We start from the raw sequence: 21,079 nt of genomic DNA on the forward strand, positions 1-21,079 counted from the left end.
TTGTTACGCAAAACGAGACACTTACGTTATGTTTTTGCTAATTCGAGCTCAATTTGGTTTCTAAAGATCTAAAATGGCCTATAAAACCTTAACCGAATATTTTTCGACATGTAAACCGATAAAAAAAGTAGAATCGGGCTGCAATTTACAATTTATAAGAACTTAGGGGCTGCAATTTACAATTATTTTTTAAATGGCTATAATTTACAAAATACTAACTTTAAATGGTTACAATTTGTGAATTTTCCTTAAAATAAACATAAAACGTTTATGTATGTGATTAACCTCCTCCTCCTCCTCCTCCTCCTCCTCCTCCTCCTCCAATAACTTAGTTTTCAAAAATTGAAAACAAATAATTGAAAATGAAAATTCACCGCCACAACAATGCTCAGATACTTTATCAATTATACTTGTAGAAAGATGAAAAAAATCCAACAGACCAAAAATAAACACTGAAAAAGCATCTCTCATACACCCCTTTATTGGGCAGTCTACTCTCCCACTAGTCTACTTCTCTCCACTGCTACCACTTCTGCTCTGCCGAATATCGCAAACTCAAACCATCTCATTTTCTTCCTCTCAAATCTCAGGTAATTTTATGCAAGTTTTTGTTATTGGGTAAATGCTAAAAGCTTAAATCTTTCCACTTTTTAAGCTATTTAAATCTGTTCAATATGTATACTCATTCATAAGATCACCCAAAAGGTACCTTTTTAATTGCTTTAACTTCAATTTATTTAGTTTTTGGATTTGAACTTATTTATTTATTTATTTATTTATGACTAGTTGATCTAGTTTTGTGTGTTCTATAATTGATTTGCTAATGTTGGGTTATTTATATTGAATAATTTATTTATGTTTTTTTCGATGATATGAAGTTTGATTTACTTTCTAGAATGCTGGTTCTTTAATATTCCTATTTAATTTTTTAATTAAATAATTTGGGTGGGGGTTTGATGGGAATGTTAGGAAGATATTCCTTGCCTTTGTCATTGATTTGCAACGTATAAATACAATTGGTATCCTAGGTAATTACAATCTAGGAAATAATATATACTCTAGGGAATACTATACAAACATTAATGAAGCAACCTAGGGAAATATATATACATTGTATCTAACAATACATTGTATCTAATACACCCCCGTAGTCAAAGCGGGAGGTAACCGAACGCTGAGGCTATCACGAAAGTCTTCAAACAAAATCTGTGGCAGCCCTTTGGTAAAAATATCGGCTATTTGGTAACGAGAGGGAATGTGAAGGACGCGAACTTGACCCCGAGTTACCTTTTCACGAACGAAGTGGATATCCATTTCAATGTGTTTAGTGCGTTGGTGCTGGACGGGATTACCGGTGAGGTATACCGCACTTACATTATCACAATAAACCACCGTTGCTTTCTTGATCGGGAGACGGAGTTCAAGAAGGAGGTTGCGAAGCCAGCAGGACTCGGCAACCACGTTAGCCACCCCACGGTACTCGGCTTCAGCACTTGATCGAGACAATGTGGGCTGCCGTTTGGCCGACCAAGAAATTAAGTTGTCGCCAAGGAAAACGCAATAGCCCGAGGTGGAGCGACGTGTGTCTGGGCAGCCACCCCAGTCAGCGTCGGTGTAGGACAGCAGCCCTGAGAGAGAGGAGGAGTACAAGTGGAGGCCGAGCTTCAAAGTACCCTGTATGTACCGTAATATGCGACGAAGAGCTTGCATATGTTCCTTGCGTGGGTCATGCATGAAAAGGCACACTTGTTGGACAGCATATGAGATATCGGGCCGTGTGAAAGTTAAGTATTGTAGAGCACCCGCCAAGCTTCTATAAAGAGTTGGGTCCTCGGTTGGGGGACCGGAATTTGCACTCAACTTTGCCTTGGTGTCGACCGGGGTGGTAGATGGCTTGCATGAAGACATATTTGCCCGAGCTATGATGTCTTTAGCATAGGCTTGTTGAGAAAGAAATAAGCCTTTGCTATGATGTATGACCGAAATGCCAAGGAAGGAGCTAATCTTGCCAAGGTCCTTCATTGCAAACTCCGAATTTAATTTTGACATAATGGACTTGCGGAGAGTGTCGGAAGAGGCCGTGAGGATTATGTCATCAACATAAAGGAGAATGTATGCCACTTGTTTGCCATGACTATAGATGAAAAGAGAGTGGTCGGATTTGCTATGAATAAACCCGAGAGTGGACACAAAGGTGGCAAATCGGTGGTACCATGCTCGTGGAGCTTGTTTGAGACCATAGAGAGCCTTGTTGAGGAGACAAACATGACCCGGTTTATTTTTATCACGAAAACCGGGTGGTTGGTGAATGTAGACGGTCTCTTCAATATCACCATTTAAGAATGCATTTTTCACGTCCATTTGATGAATAGACCAAGATTTTGAGAGGGCAATGCTGAGAACGGTGCGAATAGTTGCCGGTTTGACCACCGGGCTAAAAGTTTCATCACAATCAACTCCAACCTGTTGGTTCCTGCCATTAACAACAAGACGGGCTTTATGCCGCTCAAAAACACCGTTAGCATCTTTCTTGTGGCGATAAAGCCACATACAAGGAATAATATTCGCATCATGAGGACGAGGAACTAACTCCCACGTCTTATTATTAATTAGAGCATTGTATTCCTCAAGCATGGCATTTTTCCAATTAGGGTCTCCAAGTGCTTTGATAGGATTAGTGGGGAGAGGAGAAGGAGTAGCAGCAGTGTGGAGATTGAAGTGTCGTTTGGGCTTAAATATCCCATGTGAGCTTCTAGTGGCCATTTGAGGAGAAAGAGATGGAGTGGGAGTTGGAGTGGGCTGAGTAATGGAGATGGGCCTTAGAGAAGGAGCATCATCATGGGGAAGAGGAGGGGAGACGGGCTGGGCCTCGTTTGTGGGAGAGTGAGGGAGCCGTGAGTGAGGTGAGAGAGGAGGAGAGTGGGCTTCGGGTGGGGGGAAATTTGGTTGGGCCGGGGCTTGTGTTTGGGCCGTGGGAGTGGGGTGGACTGCTGGTGGAGAATTTTGTGAGTGTAAGTGATGGAGAATTGTGGGGGAAAGACCATGTTCAAGAAATTCATATGTGTTGGCAGTGGGAGTGTGGATTTTTGAGAACGGGAATTGAGTCTCATCAAAAAGAACATGACGAGAGATGAATATTTTGTTGGTGGACATGTCATAGCATTTGTATCCGCGATGATTAGGAGGGTAACCCAAAAACACACAAGGGGTGGATCGTGCTTGGAGTTTATTGATAGTAGTAGAGGGGAAAAGTGGGTAGCAAAGGCACCCGAAAACTCTAAGATGTGAGTAAGAAGGATCTTTATGGTAGAGGATTTTTGTGGGGGAGTTGAGTCCAATGGTTTTAGAGGGGAGGATGTTATGTAAGTAGGTGGCCATTTGTAGAGCATGGTGCCAAAAGGAGGGAGGCATGGAAGAATGAGCAAGAAGAGTACGAACCATGTTGTTTATTGTTCGGATTTTTCTTTCGGCTTTCCCATTTTGGGAGGAGGTGTGGGGGCAAGAGAAGCGGAAGGTCATGCCATTTTGGTCACAAAAAGATCGGAATGGACCATTATCATATTCTCTACCATTGTCACATTGAAAACATTTAATCTCACGTTCAAATTGAGTTTTAGCATATGCACGAAATTGTAGAAAATATGAATGCACTTGAGATTTCTTGCATATAGGAAAAGTCCACAAAAAATTGCTAAAGTCATCCAAAAACAATACATAGTAAAGATGCCCTCCCGTACTTAATTTAGGAGAGGTCCAAAGGTCACTGTGAACAATGTCAAATGGCATAGATGTACTAGACATGGAAGAATAGAAGGGAAGTTTAACATGCTTTCCAAGAGGACAAGAAGTACATATGCTAGCATTAGAAATTTTATTACAATCCACAAAATTGTTCGCTTTTAAAGAGCGCAAAACATTAGTCACGGGATGCCCTAGTCTATCATGCCAAAGAGAAGAAGAAATTGCAGCAAAAGTTGAAGGTGAAGGAGCTTGAGAGAGGGCGGTGGTGAGGGGATATAAGTCGCCGGAGCTATCACATCGCATAAGAGTTGTCCCCGTCGAAAGGTCCTTCACAGAAAAACCAAACGGGTCAAACTCAATAGAAACCCAATTATCACTAGTGAATTTTCTTACGGAAATCAGATTTTTGATTAATTTGGGTGCATGAAGAACATCATTGAGGGGAAAGGGAGGAAGGGGAGATGAAAGGGAAGCACAACCGACACCATTAATTGGAATACCATGCCCATTGCCAACAATAATATGACGTTGTTTGCTCAAATTAACATAAGACGAGAGAGTACCTTGGTTGGATGTCATGTGAGATGTGGCGCCGGTGTCCATGTACCACCCATCATCCGGTGGCGTGAGAGAGAGAGTATGCATTGCGCCATCAATATCAGTTGGAGCATAATTCACTGTTGAAGGAGCTTGGGCCGAAAATGCTTGTTGTTGTGGGCGTGGGCCAAGTATACCTTGCTGCCTGTTGCTTGGACCAGAAGAACGTGGCCAAGAGGTAGGATATGGGCAGGGGGGAATGGGCCATGGCTGCTGTTGGGCCCAAGGGTGTGAGTATTGCGGCCACTGAGCCCAAGGACCCCAGGGATGCCACGGCTGCTGGGTACGGTAGCCCTGCTGCTGGTGGCTGTTACCGTTGGACCCACCACGGTGCTGCCCCTGGTTGCTGTGGCGACCCTTGCCGCGGCCACCACCACCGCGGTTGCGTCCGCCGCGGTTGTTGTTGCTGCGATTGTTGCGATGATGATTGCGAGGATTGTCATGAGAGGAGGGAACCTCGTCTTGATATGAGTCGGAGTCAGTGGTGAGAAGGGCGGTGCCGGCAGCAATAGCTTCAGAGGCGGCCTGATTGGAGAGGCGGGATTCCTCAAGAACAAGCATTGATCGGGTTTTATAGAATGAAGGCAATGGCTCGGTTTGTTGGAGAATCGCAGCGACCCCATCAAACGATTTTGGAAGGCCGCGAATTATGGTGAGGATGAGTCGCTGGTTGTTTACCGGAGCATCAACATCGGCGAGTTGGTCAGAAATCATTTTCACATGTTGACAGTATGCAGAGACGTCGGAGAAATTTTTCATCTCGACGGAGGAGAGTTGCGCCTCTAATTGTACAGCCCGTGTACATTTGTTGTCCTGAAAAATGTCCTTCAATCTATCCCAGGCTTGTTTAGCCGTTGAATTTGGCTCAAGAATGGTGGTGAGGAGGTCGCGAGAGATAGTGCCATATATCCATTGAAGGACGATTGCATCAAGGCGAGTCCATAGAGCGGCGTCAATGGAGTCGTCTTTCTCATCAGGGGGGATTATGTGGTCAATGACCTCGTATGCGCGCGCTTGAACCTTGAACAATTCTGCCCACGAAGAGTATAATGGAGTTTTGCTCATCTCCAATGTGATTGGGATGAGTGTTTTGATGTTGGGTACAGCGAGAGCGGGGTGGAAAGTGGGAGTTTTTGGTGGTTCAGTGGCGGCCATGGCGGCTGATGATTAGAGAAGAAGATGAAGAGGGAGAGAAGAATAGGAAGAGAAGGAGACAGAGAAAATAGGCAGAGGATTCGAATTAGCCTGATACCATGTTAGGAAGATATTCCTTGCCTTTGTCATTGATTTGCAACGTATAAATACAATTGGTATCCTAGGTAATTACAATCTAGGAAATAATATATACTCTAGGGAATACTATACAAACATTAATGAAGCAACCTAGGGAAATATATATACATTGTATCTAACAATACATTGTATCTAATAGGGAATCAAATGTTAATCAAAATCTCATAATTAAAATAAGGGGTACTTTTGAATTTGAAGGAAAGAAGGAAAGAAAAGAAAAGGGTATCTTTGGATTAATACTTCTTAAAATGGATTATCTTGTAAAGTAGCTTTTTAATGGTATTGGATTAATGGGTGTAGAAAGAAAAGAACATTTGATAATTGAATGGTAGGGTCTTTCTTGACTATAAAAAAACTATGTATGAATGCTTTGTGAATAATGAAAGGGTGCAATTGTTACTTTTCTTCCTTCCAACTCCATCTACTTTGTGTCTTATTACGAGGTTCGAATTGGGAGGAAATATTTGATTCTTTATAATAGGTTGTGGTATACACTTATATTAAATCCAAATGTTGTAACAAAGACAGGAAATCAACCCCATTTTCGCGGTTTTTTAAATAGTTTGTTTGTTCTTATCATGGCATCAAACTGATTCTATATTGGGTATTTTGTTTTGAACTTTTGAAGCATTACGTAGAGCATCGGGATTCAACATGTCGAGGTTGGTAGTTTGGCTAGTGGTTAACATTGTGTTACTATGCTGTTGGAGAACTTCAGCAGAAACAGAGTATGTTTTATATAAGGATCCGAAACAATCAGCTTCAGCTCGAGTCAAGGATCTTTTGGGCAGAATGACTTTGGATGAGAAGATTGGTCAGATGACTCAAATAGATCGAACGAAGGCAACTCCCGAAGTAATGAAGACTTACTCTATTGGTAAATAAATGCTTCAACTAGTTGCATCATATTCAAAATGTTTCTTATGGTTTATAATTTTATATGTAAAATGGAATTCACACATGAGATTCATATTGCTACTCCTTGCAGAGAGTTGGCTTTAATTTGAAAATGTTTTTATATTGGGTCTCAAATGTAATCTTCAAATGTTTGTTCCGTTTTCGTTTAGTAATTATGGTAAACTTTCCATAAGTAGCTGAATAAAGGCCAATATCCTGATATGGCCTTTTGTGTTTGAGCTTGCACTTTGCTGTTTACTTACTTTATAGAGGCAATTTATCCAGTGGAGTCATGGTGAGATTAGTTGGAAGCGTTGTCTCATGTTTCGGGGTGTTAAGTATATATTAGAGTTTAATTAGTATTTTGAGATTAAGCTTTTTTTTTTTTTTTAATTTTTTTTTTAAAGCTCTGATATTTTGCAGCTATAGTAAAGAAATTATCATTCCAATTATGCTGCACCATTATTAAATCTATGGAACTGTGATAAACATATCGTTTAAACACCATTTGATAGGCTATAATGATATTGGTATAATGTGTTTATGGGTGTCAGTAGCTGATTACCTTATGGTAGTAGAATCTTTGGACCTCCTGTTACTTTATACCATAATTACTGAATGCTATTGTTAGTCGCTTATAATGTCAGCCTGTTATAGAAGTATCACCTATGACCTATGTATACTTGTTGGACTGAATTGCTGCCTTTGCTTTCCTTGGTCATATACGCAAGTTGCTATGATTTGTTTAAGCCTCAATTGTTATTGAAAATTTTATTAGATACACCAGATATAATCAACATGATGAACATTGTCCTATGAGAACTGATAATAGTTGGAATGCTGTAGGGAGTGTCTTGAGTGGTGGTGGCAGTACACCTTTGCCGCAGGCTACTGCTAAAGATTGGATGGATATGGTTGATGGATTTCAGAAATCCGCCTTGACTAGTCGTCTCGGAATACCTATGATTTATGGAATCGATGCTGTCCATGGACACAATAATGTATATAATGCAACAATGTTCCCACATAATGTTGGTCTTGGTGCTACCAGGCAAGTGCATTTCTACTTTTAGTATGCATTTTCTTGTAAGATATATTGAATCCGATTCCAATCTTATACTACTCCCTTCCTCTTAATTCTGATTTTTCAAACTTAAGTTATTCATTTGTAACTATACCCATAACTATAAATAAATACTCTGTAGTATTCAACTATATATCTATATACACAAGATAAAACTCTGTAGCCATGGGCTTGTTACACCTACTACTATATCCACAGCCATTATAAGTAGTATTAAGAAGTCCTATTTGATCAGCATAAAGTTGATTTATAACAGCATTCTTGTGCTGCAGTTTAGTCCTTCCAATTGTTCACTTCCACACAGGAGGATATCCAATTATTTCCTTCCACAAGCAATTTCTTAAATTTGCAGAAGAGGCATCTGTTCTTTCTCTTTTCTTTTTTCAATTCCGTGGATTACCATAACATGTGGTGTATAGGGACCCTGACCTTGTGAAGAGGATTGGTGCTGCAACAGCTCTTGAAGTTAGAGCCACTGGGATTCCGTACACATTTGCTCCTTGTATAGCGGTATATACTTTTAATTATTGCATATTGGGTTTGAGCAATGTTATAAATGTTTACTTCTCCACATTTGCTCAATTGTCTTTTCATGTTCCCTTAGGTTTGTAGAGATCCAAGATGGGGGCGATGTTATGAAAGTTACAGTGAGGATCACAAGATTGTCCAGGATATGACAGAAATTATCTATGGTTTGCAAGGAGAACCTCCTGCATCACGAAAGGGCATTCCTTACGTCGGAGGAAAGTACGAATCTATTTTGAACCCTTCAATTATGGTAACTTTCTAATATAAAAGATTCATTGGCGAATGGAATACAAATGAGGAGTGTTCTTCCATTGATGCAATTTTAAGTGTCAAAACTTAAAAAGTAGAGAAAATAGTAACATGTTTTGTTATTTCTCTATTTTATAATGGAGATGAAATCTAAGCAACCAAGGCTGGATCTCACGTTATGATTTAAGTAGAAGACGAGGAATGATGTGAAAGAAACAAATAAGAAACAATTTGTGCGGTCTTATAAACAAGTGAAAATAAAAAAAATGTGCATTATAGGAGGCCTTGGTTAAAAGGATAATGAAGTAAGCATATAGCATTTTGACCATGATCAATAAGTGGCTCATCTGATTTGAATTGCCGCTGTTGGAAACAATTATACAACCATATAAGCTTATTTACTCGTATTTAATAACTTACATGAAGATATCAATGATGAAAAATTGTAGATTGGTGATGACTAGGCATAGCTGGAAATAATTTCTCCAAACTGGGTGCACTCGATCTCTTTCTGTGCAAATGAAGGAACATCAAAGTGAGATGTTACCTATACCTTGTGAATGTAGCAAAATGGAGGGGGCAGTTTGAATTTCAAATTGAGGGGTTTGAGACTTTGAGTTATCCCCCAATGTCACCTTTGGGAACCCCACCAAAAAAAAAAAATAATAATAAAAAAAAAAAAAGAACAGAAAAGAAAAGGAACGGTTTCATACTTTCATCTATAATTGTCTTTGCTTTAATTAACTTGAGAAAATTTCAGCTGTGCCTTTTTTCTCCTTAATCCTAAATTATTTGGATAAATAAAAGATCATATAAATTCAAAAGGATTAACTGCAGAGAGAGAAAATGCTGCAGTCCTCCAATAAGGACAATGAGAAAAGAGACATATAATAAAGAACAGTGCAGTTTTCCCTTGGTCCTTGTCTTCTTCTCTCCCTCTCACTCTTGCGTTTTCTCTCTATTTTTTAAAAACATGCTTCTATAGATTGTATTTTCATAATGTTGATAACATATTCAGGGACAAAGTTGCTGCTTGTGCAAAGCATTTTGTTGGAGATGGAGGGACGACTAGAGGAATTAATGAAAACAACACTTTGACTGACATGCATGGATTGCTTAGCATTCATATGCCTGCATACTCTGATTCTATTATCAAAGGTGTTTCAACAGTTATGGTTTCATACTCCAGCTGGAATGGAGTAAAGATGCATGCAAATCGTGATTTAATCACGGGATTTCTGAAAAATACCATGAAATTCAAGGTAATATTGCTGATAAAATTAACTAAGCTTTGGTCTTATAATCTATTCTGTTCTCAGTTTATCAAAGAGGATGCTCTTGTGTGCATTACTGTTAAGAAGATCTGGATTAAATATTCCATAAAATAAAATTTGTAACCCAATTTCAAAAGTCTGTTACCATGCAATTGAAGTTTCAACTAGACCCAAAAATCTTTATACTGACTATTGACTAATTAAGAAAAGAAAAATCTATAGAATCTTCTTGTAGACCAATATGTATTTATTTTATTCTTGTATATGGTATCTGTTTTCAATTTCCTTAAAAGAGCATTATGTTGAATGATAATTTCTTGCTCTACTTCTAAGTAGATAAAAGCAGCTGCTGTGTTGAGCTACATGTATAACAAAATTACGATTGATTGCCCAAATGTTAGTATACATGGCAGTAATGTCATGCTGAAATCAGTGTTAAAGTTTTTCCGTTGTCCAAATTTTGTATACTTAGCTTTAATGTTATAATGTTTATAATTTATATTCTTAGCACCTGCTATAGTGAGAGATTAACAATATGTCAAAGAGACAAGGACAATTTGACTTTTGCAGTCAATTAAATTCAATATTCGCTGCCATTTCAGTTATCACTAATCACACACTGGGTTTAGGTTTTGGAAATATATTAGAGTGTTGATTCGTAAATGAAAATGACATTTGGTAGGGATGAAAAGTATTTTTGAAATTGTCTAATTTGCCCAAGGTCCTAGAACTGTTTTAATATTGCATACTTATTTACTCTTAATCATTATTGAACAATATAAGCTTGGGCATGTGATCTGCTAGTTCAAGTTTCACTAATCAATTATCAAATAATAACTCTGCTCAATTTCTATACCATTTACACAAGGTGCTGTCATGGTGATCTATATGCATGCATGCGTAATGTGACCATTTATGTATGAACTTGTGTCATTAAGGTTTTTGTTCTCTTATCTTAGCCATTGATACTAATTGCAGGATTTGATTTTTTGTTGTCATTAGGGTTTTGTCATCTCAGATTGGCAAGGAATTGATCGGATTACTACACCGCCTGGTGCCAACTATACATACTCAGTGTTGGCTGGGATTCAAGCTGGCATAGACATGGTTGGCGTCTTTGCATTTTGCATTGTCCTGAAGTTTTCATGAAATTATTAGCAAATATATTGTTATTGTTAGATTGAGAAGCCTCAGTTAATGATATTTCAAATTTACTTGTGCTTGTTGAGTGACAGATCATGGTTCCATATGATTTCAATGTGTTCATAAGTGATCTAACACAACTAGTGAAAAGCAACGAGATCCCTATGGAGCGTATTGATGATGCTGTATCGAGGATCTTGTTTGTCAAGTTCACAATGGGACTTTTTGAGAACCCTTTTGGTGATCCCAATCTTACAAAGGAGCTGGGAAGTGAGGTCAGTCAAACATGCAATTTATGGATAAATCGGCCTCCTTTGTTTTCCTCATTTATCCCCCTCACCCTACCCGAATGTGTTTAACTTTTCCCCTTCTGTTCTCTCAGTGATAGTGTTAGAAAAACTTTGTTTACTAATCTTAAATCACATGTGATACCAATTCTTTTCCATTTGCAATTGTGCTTATGATGTATTACATGTGTAATAACAAAATCCTCACATGTGCAGCCCCACAGGGATTTGGCTAGAGAAGCGGTGAGAAAATCACTTGTTCTACTGAAAAATGGTAAACCCGGACAAGCTCCGGTGCTTCCCCTTCCCAAACGAGCATCAAAGGTACTAGTTGCTGGTGAGTATGCTGATAATCTGGGTTATCAATGTGGAGGATGGACAATTAATTGGCAAGGATTCACCGACAACAAATCCACAAGAGGTATCTATCTTACCTTCCTATCTTGGTGCATTAATTAAGAAATACATACACCTGCAGTTACCCAGTAATTTTGCCCCTGAAAGTGATGTGGTAGTGTACCTAGTGACACATTAGTTTTCTTGGTGTTTGGTTGTATTGACATATTCTACAGTATTAATGGAATTTGGTCTTTAAATGATCAGGAACAACCATCCTTAGTGCCGTAAAATCTGCAGTTGATCCAAGCACCGAGCTGGTATTCCAGGAAAATCCTACTGAAGACTTTGTAAAGCCCAACAACTTTGATTATGCTATTGTTGTCGTGGGAGAGCCCCCTTATGCAGAAACTGCTGGAGACAGTGAGAATCTCACGATGGCTGATCCTGGCCCAACTGTCATTAACAATGTCTGTGGGGCTGTGCAGTGTGTTGTTATAATCATATCTGGCCGGCCTCTTGTCATTGAACCTTACATGAATACAATCCACGCCTTAGTGGCAGCATGGTTGCCTGGGACAGAAGGTCAGGGAGTGGCTGATGTTTTGTTTGGTGACCACGAATTCACTGGAAAGTTGGCCAGAACTTGGTTTAAGACTGTAGATCAGCTCCCAATGAACAGTGGGGATCCACATTATGATCCTCTCTTCCCCTTAGGCTTTGGACTCCAAACGGTGTCACTCGTCACTAGGTAAACCAGCTTTACTACTCCAGTAGACTATACTCACCTAGAATACATGTCACTGAATCATTGATTTGGCTAAAAACTAAAAAGAATGTTCATCAGTTTTTTTTTTCCTTATTGAATTATGGATTTCCTTAGTAAGATTATGATTCCCTTTTTGTATTTTATTTTTCAGATCTGTATCGGCTGCTGCGAATGGAGGGCCATGCATTTTCATGGTCACAGCTTCTCTAATTATCAGTTTATACCTTAAAGTTGCATTATGATAGTAGAGTTCCAGGAGGAATTGATTAGATTTAGATTTGTTGGATTAATTGGATACGTTTAGTACATTCTTTATCCTCCATTATCTTTTTATTCTTAATTTCATTTGCTTACTTTACCATCTATTCCTTCCCTTAATTATTTTCACTTTTTTGGTATTACCTTTCCGTTTATATATATATATATATATATATATATATATATATATATATATATATATATATATATATATATATATATATATATATATATATATTATTTTATTTTATTTATTTATTTATTTATATTTTTTTTTGTGTGCGTTTTAAAAAGGAATATTATTTAATAAATGAATGTGAATATAACAAGTATGGAGTACTTATTTAAGACAAAAGATTTACTTTGCGTGTATCTATCATAATACATATATTAGAAAGTGTTTCTAATAAATTCATGGACAATGACGTGCTTACTCATTGGTTAGTGGAGTAAAAAAATTTAACCTAGTGCTGTTAATGTGGCACTCTTGCCTTGTTCTTTCGAGCAGAAACGAGTTGATTTAAAGATATTGAACTAAGCAGAGCAAATTAAGTCAAAGTGAAAATATATTCAAAAGAACGGCGTAATTAACCTATATCTATCAAATTCTTTTAAATAATGAAATACTTGTATTAAAACCGTCTTAACTTATCCTTCCGTTTTAAGTCTTTCAAATCCATAGTCAAATAATTCAAATTCTCCAAGGTAAGTAATTTCACAAACCCTCTAGTGTTGCAAATTTAAATTTGTCCATTTTTTACAGGCAAACTATTAGGCTCTATATTGCATACAACTATTTTAACCGTTGTAAATGAACATTCGACTCCGTAGAAAACATGTAAAATAGATAAGTAAAGCACATATAAATTTAAATTTTCAACATCCAAGCAAAGCTTGTTAGTGACATTTTGGCAGCAAATGAGTGTAAAAGTAAACAAGAAACTGTTACTCTCCAGCCTTTACTGAATGAAGAAATTTAACAACACATTCAACTCATCATAACCTACAAAAATGTACTAAAGCAATGTTTTATTCTGATGAATGGTTTTGCTAGCAATATCAATTTGCTTAACATAAGAGCCCTGAAATCTTAAGGTGAGGCAGAATGAGCTACAAAGATTAAATCTACAACTGAGAAAAAGTTAGGTATGAAGCGATCTAAGATAGCACAGCCATCACATCCGATGCTCTCAATGCGATGTAGTCAGAGCCATCAGCACCCTGCAAATCATTTCCGGCATATTTGGAGTACAAAACTGTATTTCCTGGAGAAACAGGGAGTGGAGTCCTGTTTCCCTCTTCGTCTAAAGAACCAGGACCTGTTGCAACTACCTGTCAAGTCAATAAAGGCAGGCAAGTATGATGAGTCAATTAAAGATTCTAAATACCATCCAACATTTCATGGTATTATGTCCAAATTATGACAGATTAAAAGCACTATTATAATAATTATCAATAAAAGTGAAAATTGTCAATTAGCAATCATTTATCATAGTTCAAGCAGGACATATACCGTGCCAAATGAAGGCTTCTCCTTAGTTGACTCTGCCAGCAACAATCCTCCAGCAGTCTTATTCTCAACCTCAGCAACCTGTCCGTGTTATACAAATGCAAATCAGTAATACCATGCCAAATGAATTTGTATTTTAGTGTTAAAGGTGTTGTTTGCCAAGGCTACAAACCTTAATCAACAGGCGATCATTTAAAGGCTTGAGGTCCTTAACATCATCAGTCTCTAGAATGCCAATTATATCATCTTCTTTGAGTATCAGATGACTTAATCCTTCCACTTCTATTTCAGTACCTGTGTACTTGGAATATACAACTTCGGCACCAGTCTAAAGAAAAAAAAATATATAGGATTGGTTAATCACAATTCACAGTCAACAAGCTAATATGGGATCTGCATATTAAAGCATAGGAGCATCAACCTTGACGGCAACAGGCAGACTTTTATCCCCAACTTTCTTGCCCGAACCGATGGCAACAACTTCACCTGATTGAGGTTTTTTTTGTGCACCTGTAGGAAGAAAAATGCCACTAGTGGTCTTCTCCTCAACAATCTTTGTTTTTACTAAAACTCTATCTCCCAGTGGCTTAACTGATGTATACTGTCCACAGATAAGGTGACAAATGAATAACATCAAGGCTTTATCTGGTTAAGAGGAAAACATTGACTATATACAAGGTCATACACTAACCTTGTTTGAGGTTACAGAGGCAGCATTAACAGCCAAAGCACGGAATGACCTTGAAGTAGAATTAGGATATGCAACAGAAACATTGATCTTTGAAATTCCAGAAGAAGAGCGAAGGCCTTCGAACAAGGGTAAATTTTTGATAGTTAGAGATGAAGTACTTGTAAGCTGTGTGGCAGCCATTCCTGTGAATATTAAGAAAAACCAAGAAAGAGATCAGATGCCATGTTTTATACGAAGTATATACTATATATTTTACAGTGGTAGCATATGCAACACTTTGATCTCTACAGTCAAAAATCTTGTTTCCGATCATCAAGTCGATGAATTAGAATATGCCATGCAGCATATACTACCTGAAGTAAAACTCCAAAGTATAAGTACATAAAACTGAAAAGCATTGCTTAGCCCGGAACAGTAATTCAATATCCTTTTTTCTCATTACTAGTGACCCAAAATAGGACCCTTTCAAACTTTTGCCAGTTGAAGTTTGAACGTGTATATGATTTAGAAGTGTTTCAGGAAGCTCCATGGGAATTCCACAGTATGTAACACAACTATGGAGCTCTATAGAGTTGCAAAAGACTAGAGTGAGGCGAATCGAACAAGGAGCAGTTTCATGTTGGACATTACAGTCATTTTCAGCTCAGTGAGAATTACACATTAGGAAGATTGGAAAGTATGCCATCAGTTAGATGTTAGCAAAATACCCATCTATGATATGTTTACAAATACGTCATTATTCAGCTATTAAGGTTTCAATAGACAATTAGTCGACTACCAATGTCTAATTACACGGTTTTCTCTCAAAACCCTCAATGTTACATACGTCTTACCACACTCTACCCACCCCATCTCCTCTAAGACACTCCTTAGACTTCATTTGTTTCTCAATACATGCAATAAGTCGACTTTTGATGAGTGAATAATAAAGTCAGCTTGTAGCAAGTATTAAGAAACGAAGGAAGTATACATAATTAGGTAATGATTTATGTGGTAAAGCCAAACCAAATTCAAAAAGCAAACAACTAAACACTATGACACCTATTACATAGGGCTATAACAAATGGCGGTAATGGTATTAAGTATTACCTTGAACATTAGCATACAAATTTTTAGCAAAATCACATAAAATCTCATTGTCATTACCACATACTATTATTGTCTACTGAACAAACAATAACTACTGCAATTGCAACATCAACATTGTTTAGAAAAAGAAGATAATTTAATAACACCATTGCCCTACTCCCTAATTACTGTAGGTAAAGCTATCTTTCAAATTGTAATAGTTGAAGTAGCTAACACTTGGTTAAAACACTAAAATTACTCGAAAAGCTATTGCCGAACATGCCCTTTGCTCAACTCTATACTGCATAACTATTAATATGAAAGAAAACTTGGGCTATAGCATACAGTCGAACATATGAATTATGAAACTTGATATAAATTTCAAAAGACAAAAAGAAAAATCCAAGAACAATACACAAAATTAATGAACCTAGAAATTAATCTAGAATAAATTGCAGATATCATGAATTAAAAATTGAAAGCTAGAAAAATGGAGCAAATGTTGGAGGGTGAAGGGAAAGAGTGGATAGAGAAGGATTTACCAGGAAACTGAGATAGAGAAGAGGTAGAGTTGGTTATGGGGTTTGAAAAGAGAGGAAATTCAGTATCTTTTGCAATTGTTGAGGTTGCTTTATCCTAAACTCTAAATATTACAAATCCTTCCCTTCCCTTCCCTTTTATTGATTTATTTTTATTTTTATTTTTTGGAAAAATTAATTTTTTTTAAATCTCAACTTTAGGCCATTTACTTTTAATAATTTCAATTATCGATTATTTTTAAATAATTCCAGTTTAGGAGGCTTTTTCTTCTATCAGGTCATAACCGATCAACATAAGTCAATGACCCATTATACCCGGTTATCTAAATACATGTCAATACGTGATTTGTCTAAAATATTACAAAAAAAAAAAAAAAAATCACAAAATGAAAAAATAATGGCAAAATTGGCCTCAACAACAAGAACTTTTAAGAGGGTGCAGTGCATATACCAGCATGAACTTTGACTAGTAGCCGTAACAACACCAACTTCTTCATCGGGTGCATATAATATCATAAATGAAACTCAAGACCGGAGATTTTGTCGAAGACATGGAATCTTTAATATTTTATTAACTTTTTTCAAATTTTAATGCATATTTAGTCCTCAAGGTCCAAATTGACCAAAGAACTTAATCAAGACATTTTTATAGCACGCAAATCGATGCTCTTTTGTAATTTCTTTTGCTAAATTTGATCTCGAAATTGACCCATTTAGATTAAATTGACATCTAAAACCTCATTTGATCATTTTTCCGCATACAATTCATGGAACGTAATAACAAAAGATTTTTTTTTATAATAATTAAATATTAGATACCCTGTCTTCGGCTAAATCTTTAGTATCAAGCTTCATCTATGAAATTTTTTGCACTAATGAAGAAGTTTGTGTTGTTATAGCTATTAGTCAAAGTTCATGCTGCTACTTGCACCTTGTTAAAAGTTCGTGTTGATGAGACCACTTTTGCCAAAAATAAATTAAAACCTGTTATACCACCCAGCCCCATCGCCAACGCCACCATTGCCCAGCCGCTCATCCGAAGTCACTTTATCCCTCCCCCCACCATAATTCGACCCCTCCCTTAGCCCCACCAAGAACCCAACCCCATCCACCCGAAAGCCATAACCTACCTAAAAATTGAATATGTGGTGATTTAGGCACTCGCACCTTGAAAACGAACGGGTGTGGTGGTTTTAAGGGACTAGGCATGGGGCTCTGGTGTTTTCGACGAAGGGGGGTGGAGTTGCGGTGGTTTCAGGAGAAGGTAGGGATGAAAATGGTGGCTTGAAGGTGGTTTCAAGAGAGGGGGTGGGGCTGCGAGTGGTTTTGGGGGAAGGGAGTGAGGTTGCCTTAATTTAATAAATGTCTGCCTTTTTGTGTTATTAGTCTTGTATAAGGCAGGCTTACATTAATTTTAGGAAAATTTGTCAACAACTATCATTTAAATGACTACTTTTGAGAACAACTACCATTTAAAATTTTCTTTTTAAAAAACTACCACAAAATCACAAAAACTTTGAGTAGCACTACCATGTTTAATTTACTGCAAATATTTTCAATTGAGAGAGCCTAGTTTATAAAATTTCAATCAATTGTGGTATAGAAAAAAAGAGATTTTGATGATCAAACACAATTATAGGTCAATTATTTTTAATTTTATATTATAGTTGATTTAATTTCTCAATTAAATTTTGAAATTAGGGTTTATGGTCAAAAAATTGAATTAAGTGCTTTACGTAATTGGGAGATTTGGGGCAATTGAAGTGTATTATCCAATTTACGGTTAATGTAGAGCAATATTGTCATTTAATTCCGGTTTTTTAGAGGGAAATTTTATAAAATATGCCCCCAAAACGGAAATTCTTGCCGGAAACAATGAATGTGGTAGTGCTACTCAAACTTTTTGTGTTTTTGTGGTAGTTTTTTCAGAAAAAAAAATAAATAAATAAATAAATTAATAAAAAATAAATAAAAAAATAAAATTAAATGGTAGTTGTTCTTAAAAGTAGTCATTTAAGTGGTAGTTGTTGGTATTCCTTTAATTTTATTGTAAAACGACCCGTTTAAAAGTAAATATAACTATTTTAGGGTAACTTCAATCCCTTTAAAGGTATATCTTATGCAATAGGAAGTCTAGAAGTATTGCCAAAATAATGGAATTAATGAAGATCCCATATATGAAAATTATCTAGACAACAAGGACAATGAAGATGGCCTACAAGACATGATATTAGATGAGATAATGGAAGATTAAGCCCCACTAAAGCAATCTGCGTAGCTGCATATTATAACCATGTTTAAAAAACTTTCTATTCACTGTTTTCTTTTTTAAAAAAATTGTCTTTGTAAAAGGTATGGACTACATCCATTTGCCGAGCTAAGAATTATTGTAAGCCATAAAAAGTGTAGGTAAACTATGTAAGTCCTCTCCTATATAAAGGGCATTAGGCAAAGAGTGAAAAGCATAGTTGAAGAGAGTTTTATAGAGTATTTCTGAAAACCTTAAAAAGAGTTCAGTGTTCTCAAGAGAAAAACTCGCTTTGAAAGAAAGATTGGTTTCCATATCTCCTAATCCTTAACCTATAAAAGCACCAAAGACTAAAAAAAATGACTTCCTTATGAACAGTGTTATGCCGAAATTGCCCTTAAAATTTGACTTTGCTTCGCTTATCTGCAGTGGACGGACAATTTTACCGTCAAAAATTTTCTCTCTCCTCTCACCTCAATCTCGTGGATGAACACTTGACTGGTTTTCTTCACTTTTCCCTCTCACCTCTCTCTCTCTCTCTTTTATTTCATTTTCTCTCTCTACAGATTTCCTCTCACCTTTCTCCTCTCTCCTAAATCATGTAAGCCATGATCTTCATCTCACCTTCTCATCGGAAGGTAGCGAGCACTAAGGTAACTTCTTCCTCTTTCTTTTCCAAATTTTGGGTTTTCCAAGCGTTTGAGATTTTTTTCCCCAAAATTTTAAAAACTGGGTTATTTTGGGCCTAGAACGATATTTTGTTTGGTTGATTTGGTGTTTTTTTTTTTAAAATTGTATTTCTTGTAAAATTTTGATCTGTTTCAGTAATTTTTGCTTTTGATTTTCGTTTTTGAATAGTGAATTGTAGCTACGAGACTTCTCTAATGGAAGTGGCTTCTGACCTCGGTTCTTCCGCTGTCGATTGATTTGCTAAATTTTTCTACCCCATCTGGAAGCTCTGAGGAAGGAGGATCTTGCAGTGAGAGCGATTTGCAAAATTTGATTGTTCACGTCAACTGTATGTCAGGTGATTTAGGTCGTGACTTGGGATCTACCAGGGGTATTAAAGTGGTAATTCTCAATCTTAAAATTTAATTTGGCTTTTACTTGTTTAAATTTGACATCTAATTTGTAGTCTATTAAGATTAGTTCTTAGCATTCTTCCCTGAAAAGGCTTGCTTATCCTTTATTTTGTATTTGGTTGATCTTGCATCATTTGTATTTTGTTGTCTTGCGTTGATCTTGCTTCTCAGCTACTCCCTCTGCCTCCTTTTTGTTTGTCTCATATTTCTTTTTGGGGCGTCCCCTCCATTGCCTTTTTTGGGAAAGTTGGGGAAGGAGGATTAGAGGGAGTATATTGTTTGTATACTCCATTGGCATAATTGTGCTGAGCATTTTTAGTTTAGCAGCAAGTATCTATTTGTTTGTTCTCAAGACTCTGAGTTATTCGTAAACTTATCATTCCATTAGGGAGCCTTGCCTGTAAGGGGAAAAAAAATAAAAATAAAAAAAAATTGTAAGGCTGTACCTTTATTGTACATTTGTACTACTTCGTATTAAACTTTCTTTTGATGTAATTGGATTATATATAATCTGCAGGAAAAGGGTACGTAGTTAGCTGAGGCATTCATCCATACAGTAACCACAGTATGTCCCTCTCAGCTGAGGAAGAGGGTGGCCGTAATTTTTTCAGGAAGCTAGTGCCAAAGGTACAGGCAAAGCTTTGCACAATGCATCTTCTTTCTACATTATTGCAGCTGAATCAATGTGATGGGCTATTGGGCTGTGAGAGCTTGTACTGGATAAATTTGATTTTGGTTTTGATAATTGTTATAGTTCCATGAAAGTAAATATGGAATAGATGGGGATGTGCAATAGTTATGATAAGTTAGCTTATGATGTATAGTAAGAAACTTTCATATGGAGTTGTTCGATTAACAAGATATTCATATTGCTCGTAGAATTAAGTAATTAAAAAACATGTCGAGGTTTGAGGTCAACGTATAAGAATGTAAGCATGTAACATGATTATAGTCCTCAACACTTTCATCAAGTATATGTTTTGCCAACTAGTAGATCATAAAGATTGACTAATTGCCCTTCTTTTATTCCTCTGATGAATTCAAATGAAGATTATTTTGTATGATATTGATTGTGTTATTTATTAACTCAATTTTCACCCTTTTGTTAGTTTTGTAGTTCATATAAGATTAGGGTAATGATGTTGCTCAATTTAACTCGAATTTGATTATTAATCATAATTCATTGTTTTATTATAATCAAGTTTAATTAGCTTGATTTCCTCACTTTATGTTATTTGAGTGATTATGTGTGTGTTTTGGCTTAATGATTATTAGATTAAGGAAATTGTTAGGTGTGTATGATTTTTGTTGCTTACTAGATTGTGTTGATATTCAATATCCAAAATTAGGTTCTTAGGAAGACTGCTTGCTTCCATCTGCTCCTATGATGGGTGTAGTCTCGTGTACTTCTATGATGGGTGTAGTCTCATGTACTTTTTTTTTTTTTTTTTTTTTTTTTTTTTTTTTTGGTGTGCAGGAAGTAAT

At 36.7% G+C, this 21,079-nt stretch overlaps 2 protein-coding genes and 1 long non-coding RNA gene across 3 annotated transcripts; 2 read left to right on the forward strand and 1 right to left on the reverse strand.

Moving 5' to 3' along the window:
• Positions 1-434: 434 nt before the first annotated feature.
• On the forward strand, positions 435-12,551 carry LOC145576520 (uncharacterized). The gene is made up of 11 exons (XM_081634268.1): positions 435-590; positions 6,260-6,508; positions 7,375-7,579; positions 8,032-8,122; positions 8,217-8,359; positions 9,408-9,651; positions 10,666-10,770; positions 10,899-11,081; positions 11,310-11,514; positions 11,697-12,180; positions 12,350-12,551. Exons 2-11 carry the CDS (start codon positions 6,286-6,288, stop codon positions 12,438-12,440), a joined length of 1,974 nt encoding a protein of 657 aa, XP_081490394.1. The 5' UTR covers positions 435-590; positions 6,260-6,285; the 3' UTR covers positions 12,441-12,551.
• An 836-nt stretch (positions 12,552-13,387) lies between these two features.
• Positions 13,388-16,397, reverse strand: LOC145576521 (20 kDa chaperonin, chloroplastic-like). The gene is made up of 6 exons (XM_081634269.1): positions 16,268-16,397; positions 14,658-14,839; positions 14,388-14,567; positions 14,139-14,294; positions 13,970-14,047; positions 13,388-13,788 (listed from the first exon to the last, which is right to left on the reverse strand). Exons 2-6 carry the CDS (start codon positions 14,835-14,837, stop codon positions 13,615-13,617), a joined length of 768 nt encoding a protein of 255 aa, XP_081490395.1. The 5' UTR covers positions 14,838-14,839; positions 16,268-16,397; the 3' UTR covers positions 13,388-13,614.
• Positions 16,398-18,742: 2,345 nt separating this feature from the next.
• On the forward strand, positions 18,743-20,658 carry LOC145576522 (uncharacterized). The gene is made up of 3 exons (XR_014098417.1): positions 18,743-19,165; positions 19,371-19,583; positions 20,112-20,658. It is a non-coding gene; the product is annotated as an uncharacterized LOC145576522 (long non-coding RNA).
• The last annotated feature ends 421 nt before the right edge of the window (positions 20,659-21,079 follow it).

Source organism: Chenopodium album, chromosome 13 (assembly GCF_948465745.1).
Source record: "Chenopodium album chromosome 13, dcCheAlbu1.1, whole genome shotgun sequence".
Taxonomy (NCBI): Eukaryota; Viridiplantae; Streptophyta; class Magnoliopsida; order Caryophyllales; family Amaranthaceae; genus Chenopodium; species Chenopodium album.

Excerpts from the sequence above, each read along its gene's own strand:
- LOC145576520 (XM_081634268.1), top strand. The coding sequence starts at position 6,286 with ATGTCGAGGTTGGTAGTTTGGCTAGTGGTTAACATTGTGTTACTATGC. Across the intron at positions 6,509-7,374 it reads AATGAAGACTTACTCTATTG|GGAGTGTCTTGAGTGGTGGT; the intron begins GTAAATAAATGC and ends GGAATGCTGTAG. Across the intron at positions 12,181-12,349 it reads ACGGTGTCACTCGTCACTAG|ATCTGTATCGGCTGCTGCGA; the intron begins GTAAACCAGCTT and ends TTTATTTTTCAG.
- LOC145576521 (XM_081634269.1), bottom strand. The coding sequence starts at position 14,837 with ATGGCTGCCACACAGCTTACAAGTACTTCATCTCTAACTATCAAAAAT. Across the intron at positions 14,568-14,657 it reads CCTCTGTAACCTCAAACAAG|TATACATCAGTTAAGCCACT; the intron begins GTTAGTGTATGA and ends ATCTGTGGACAG. Across the intron at positions 14,048-14,138 it reads ATGATCGCCTGTTGATTAAG|GTTGCTGAGGTTGAGAATAA; the intron begins GTTTGTAGCCTT and ends TAACACGGACAG.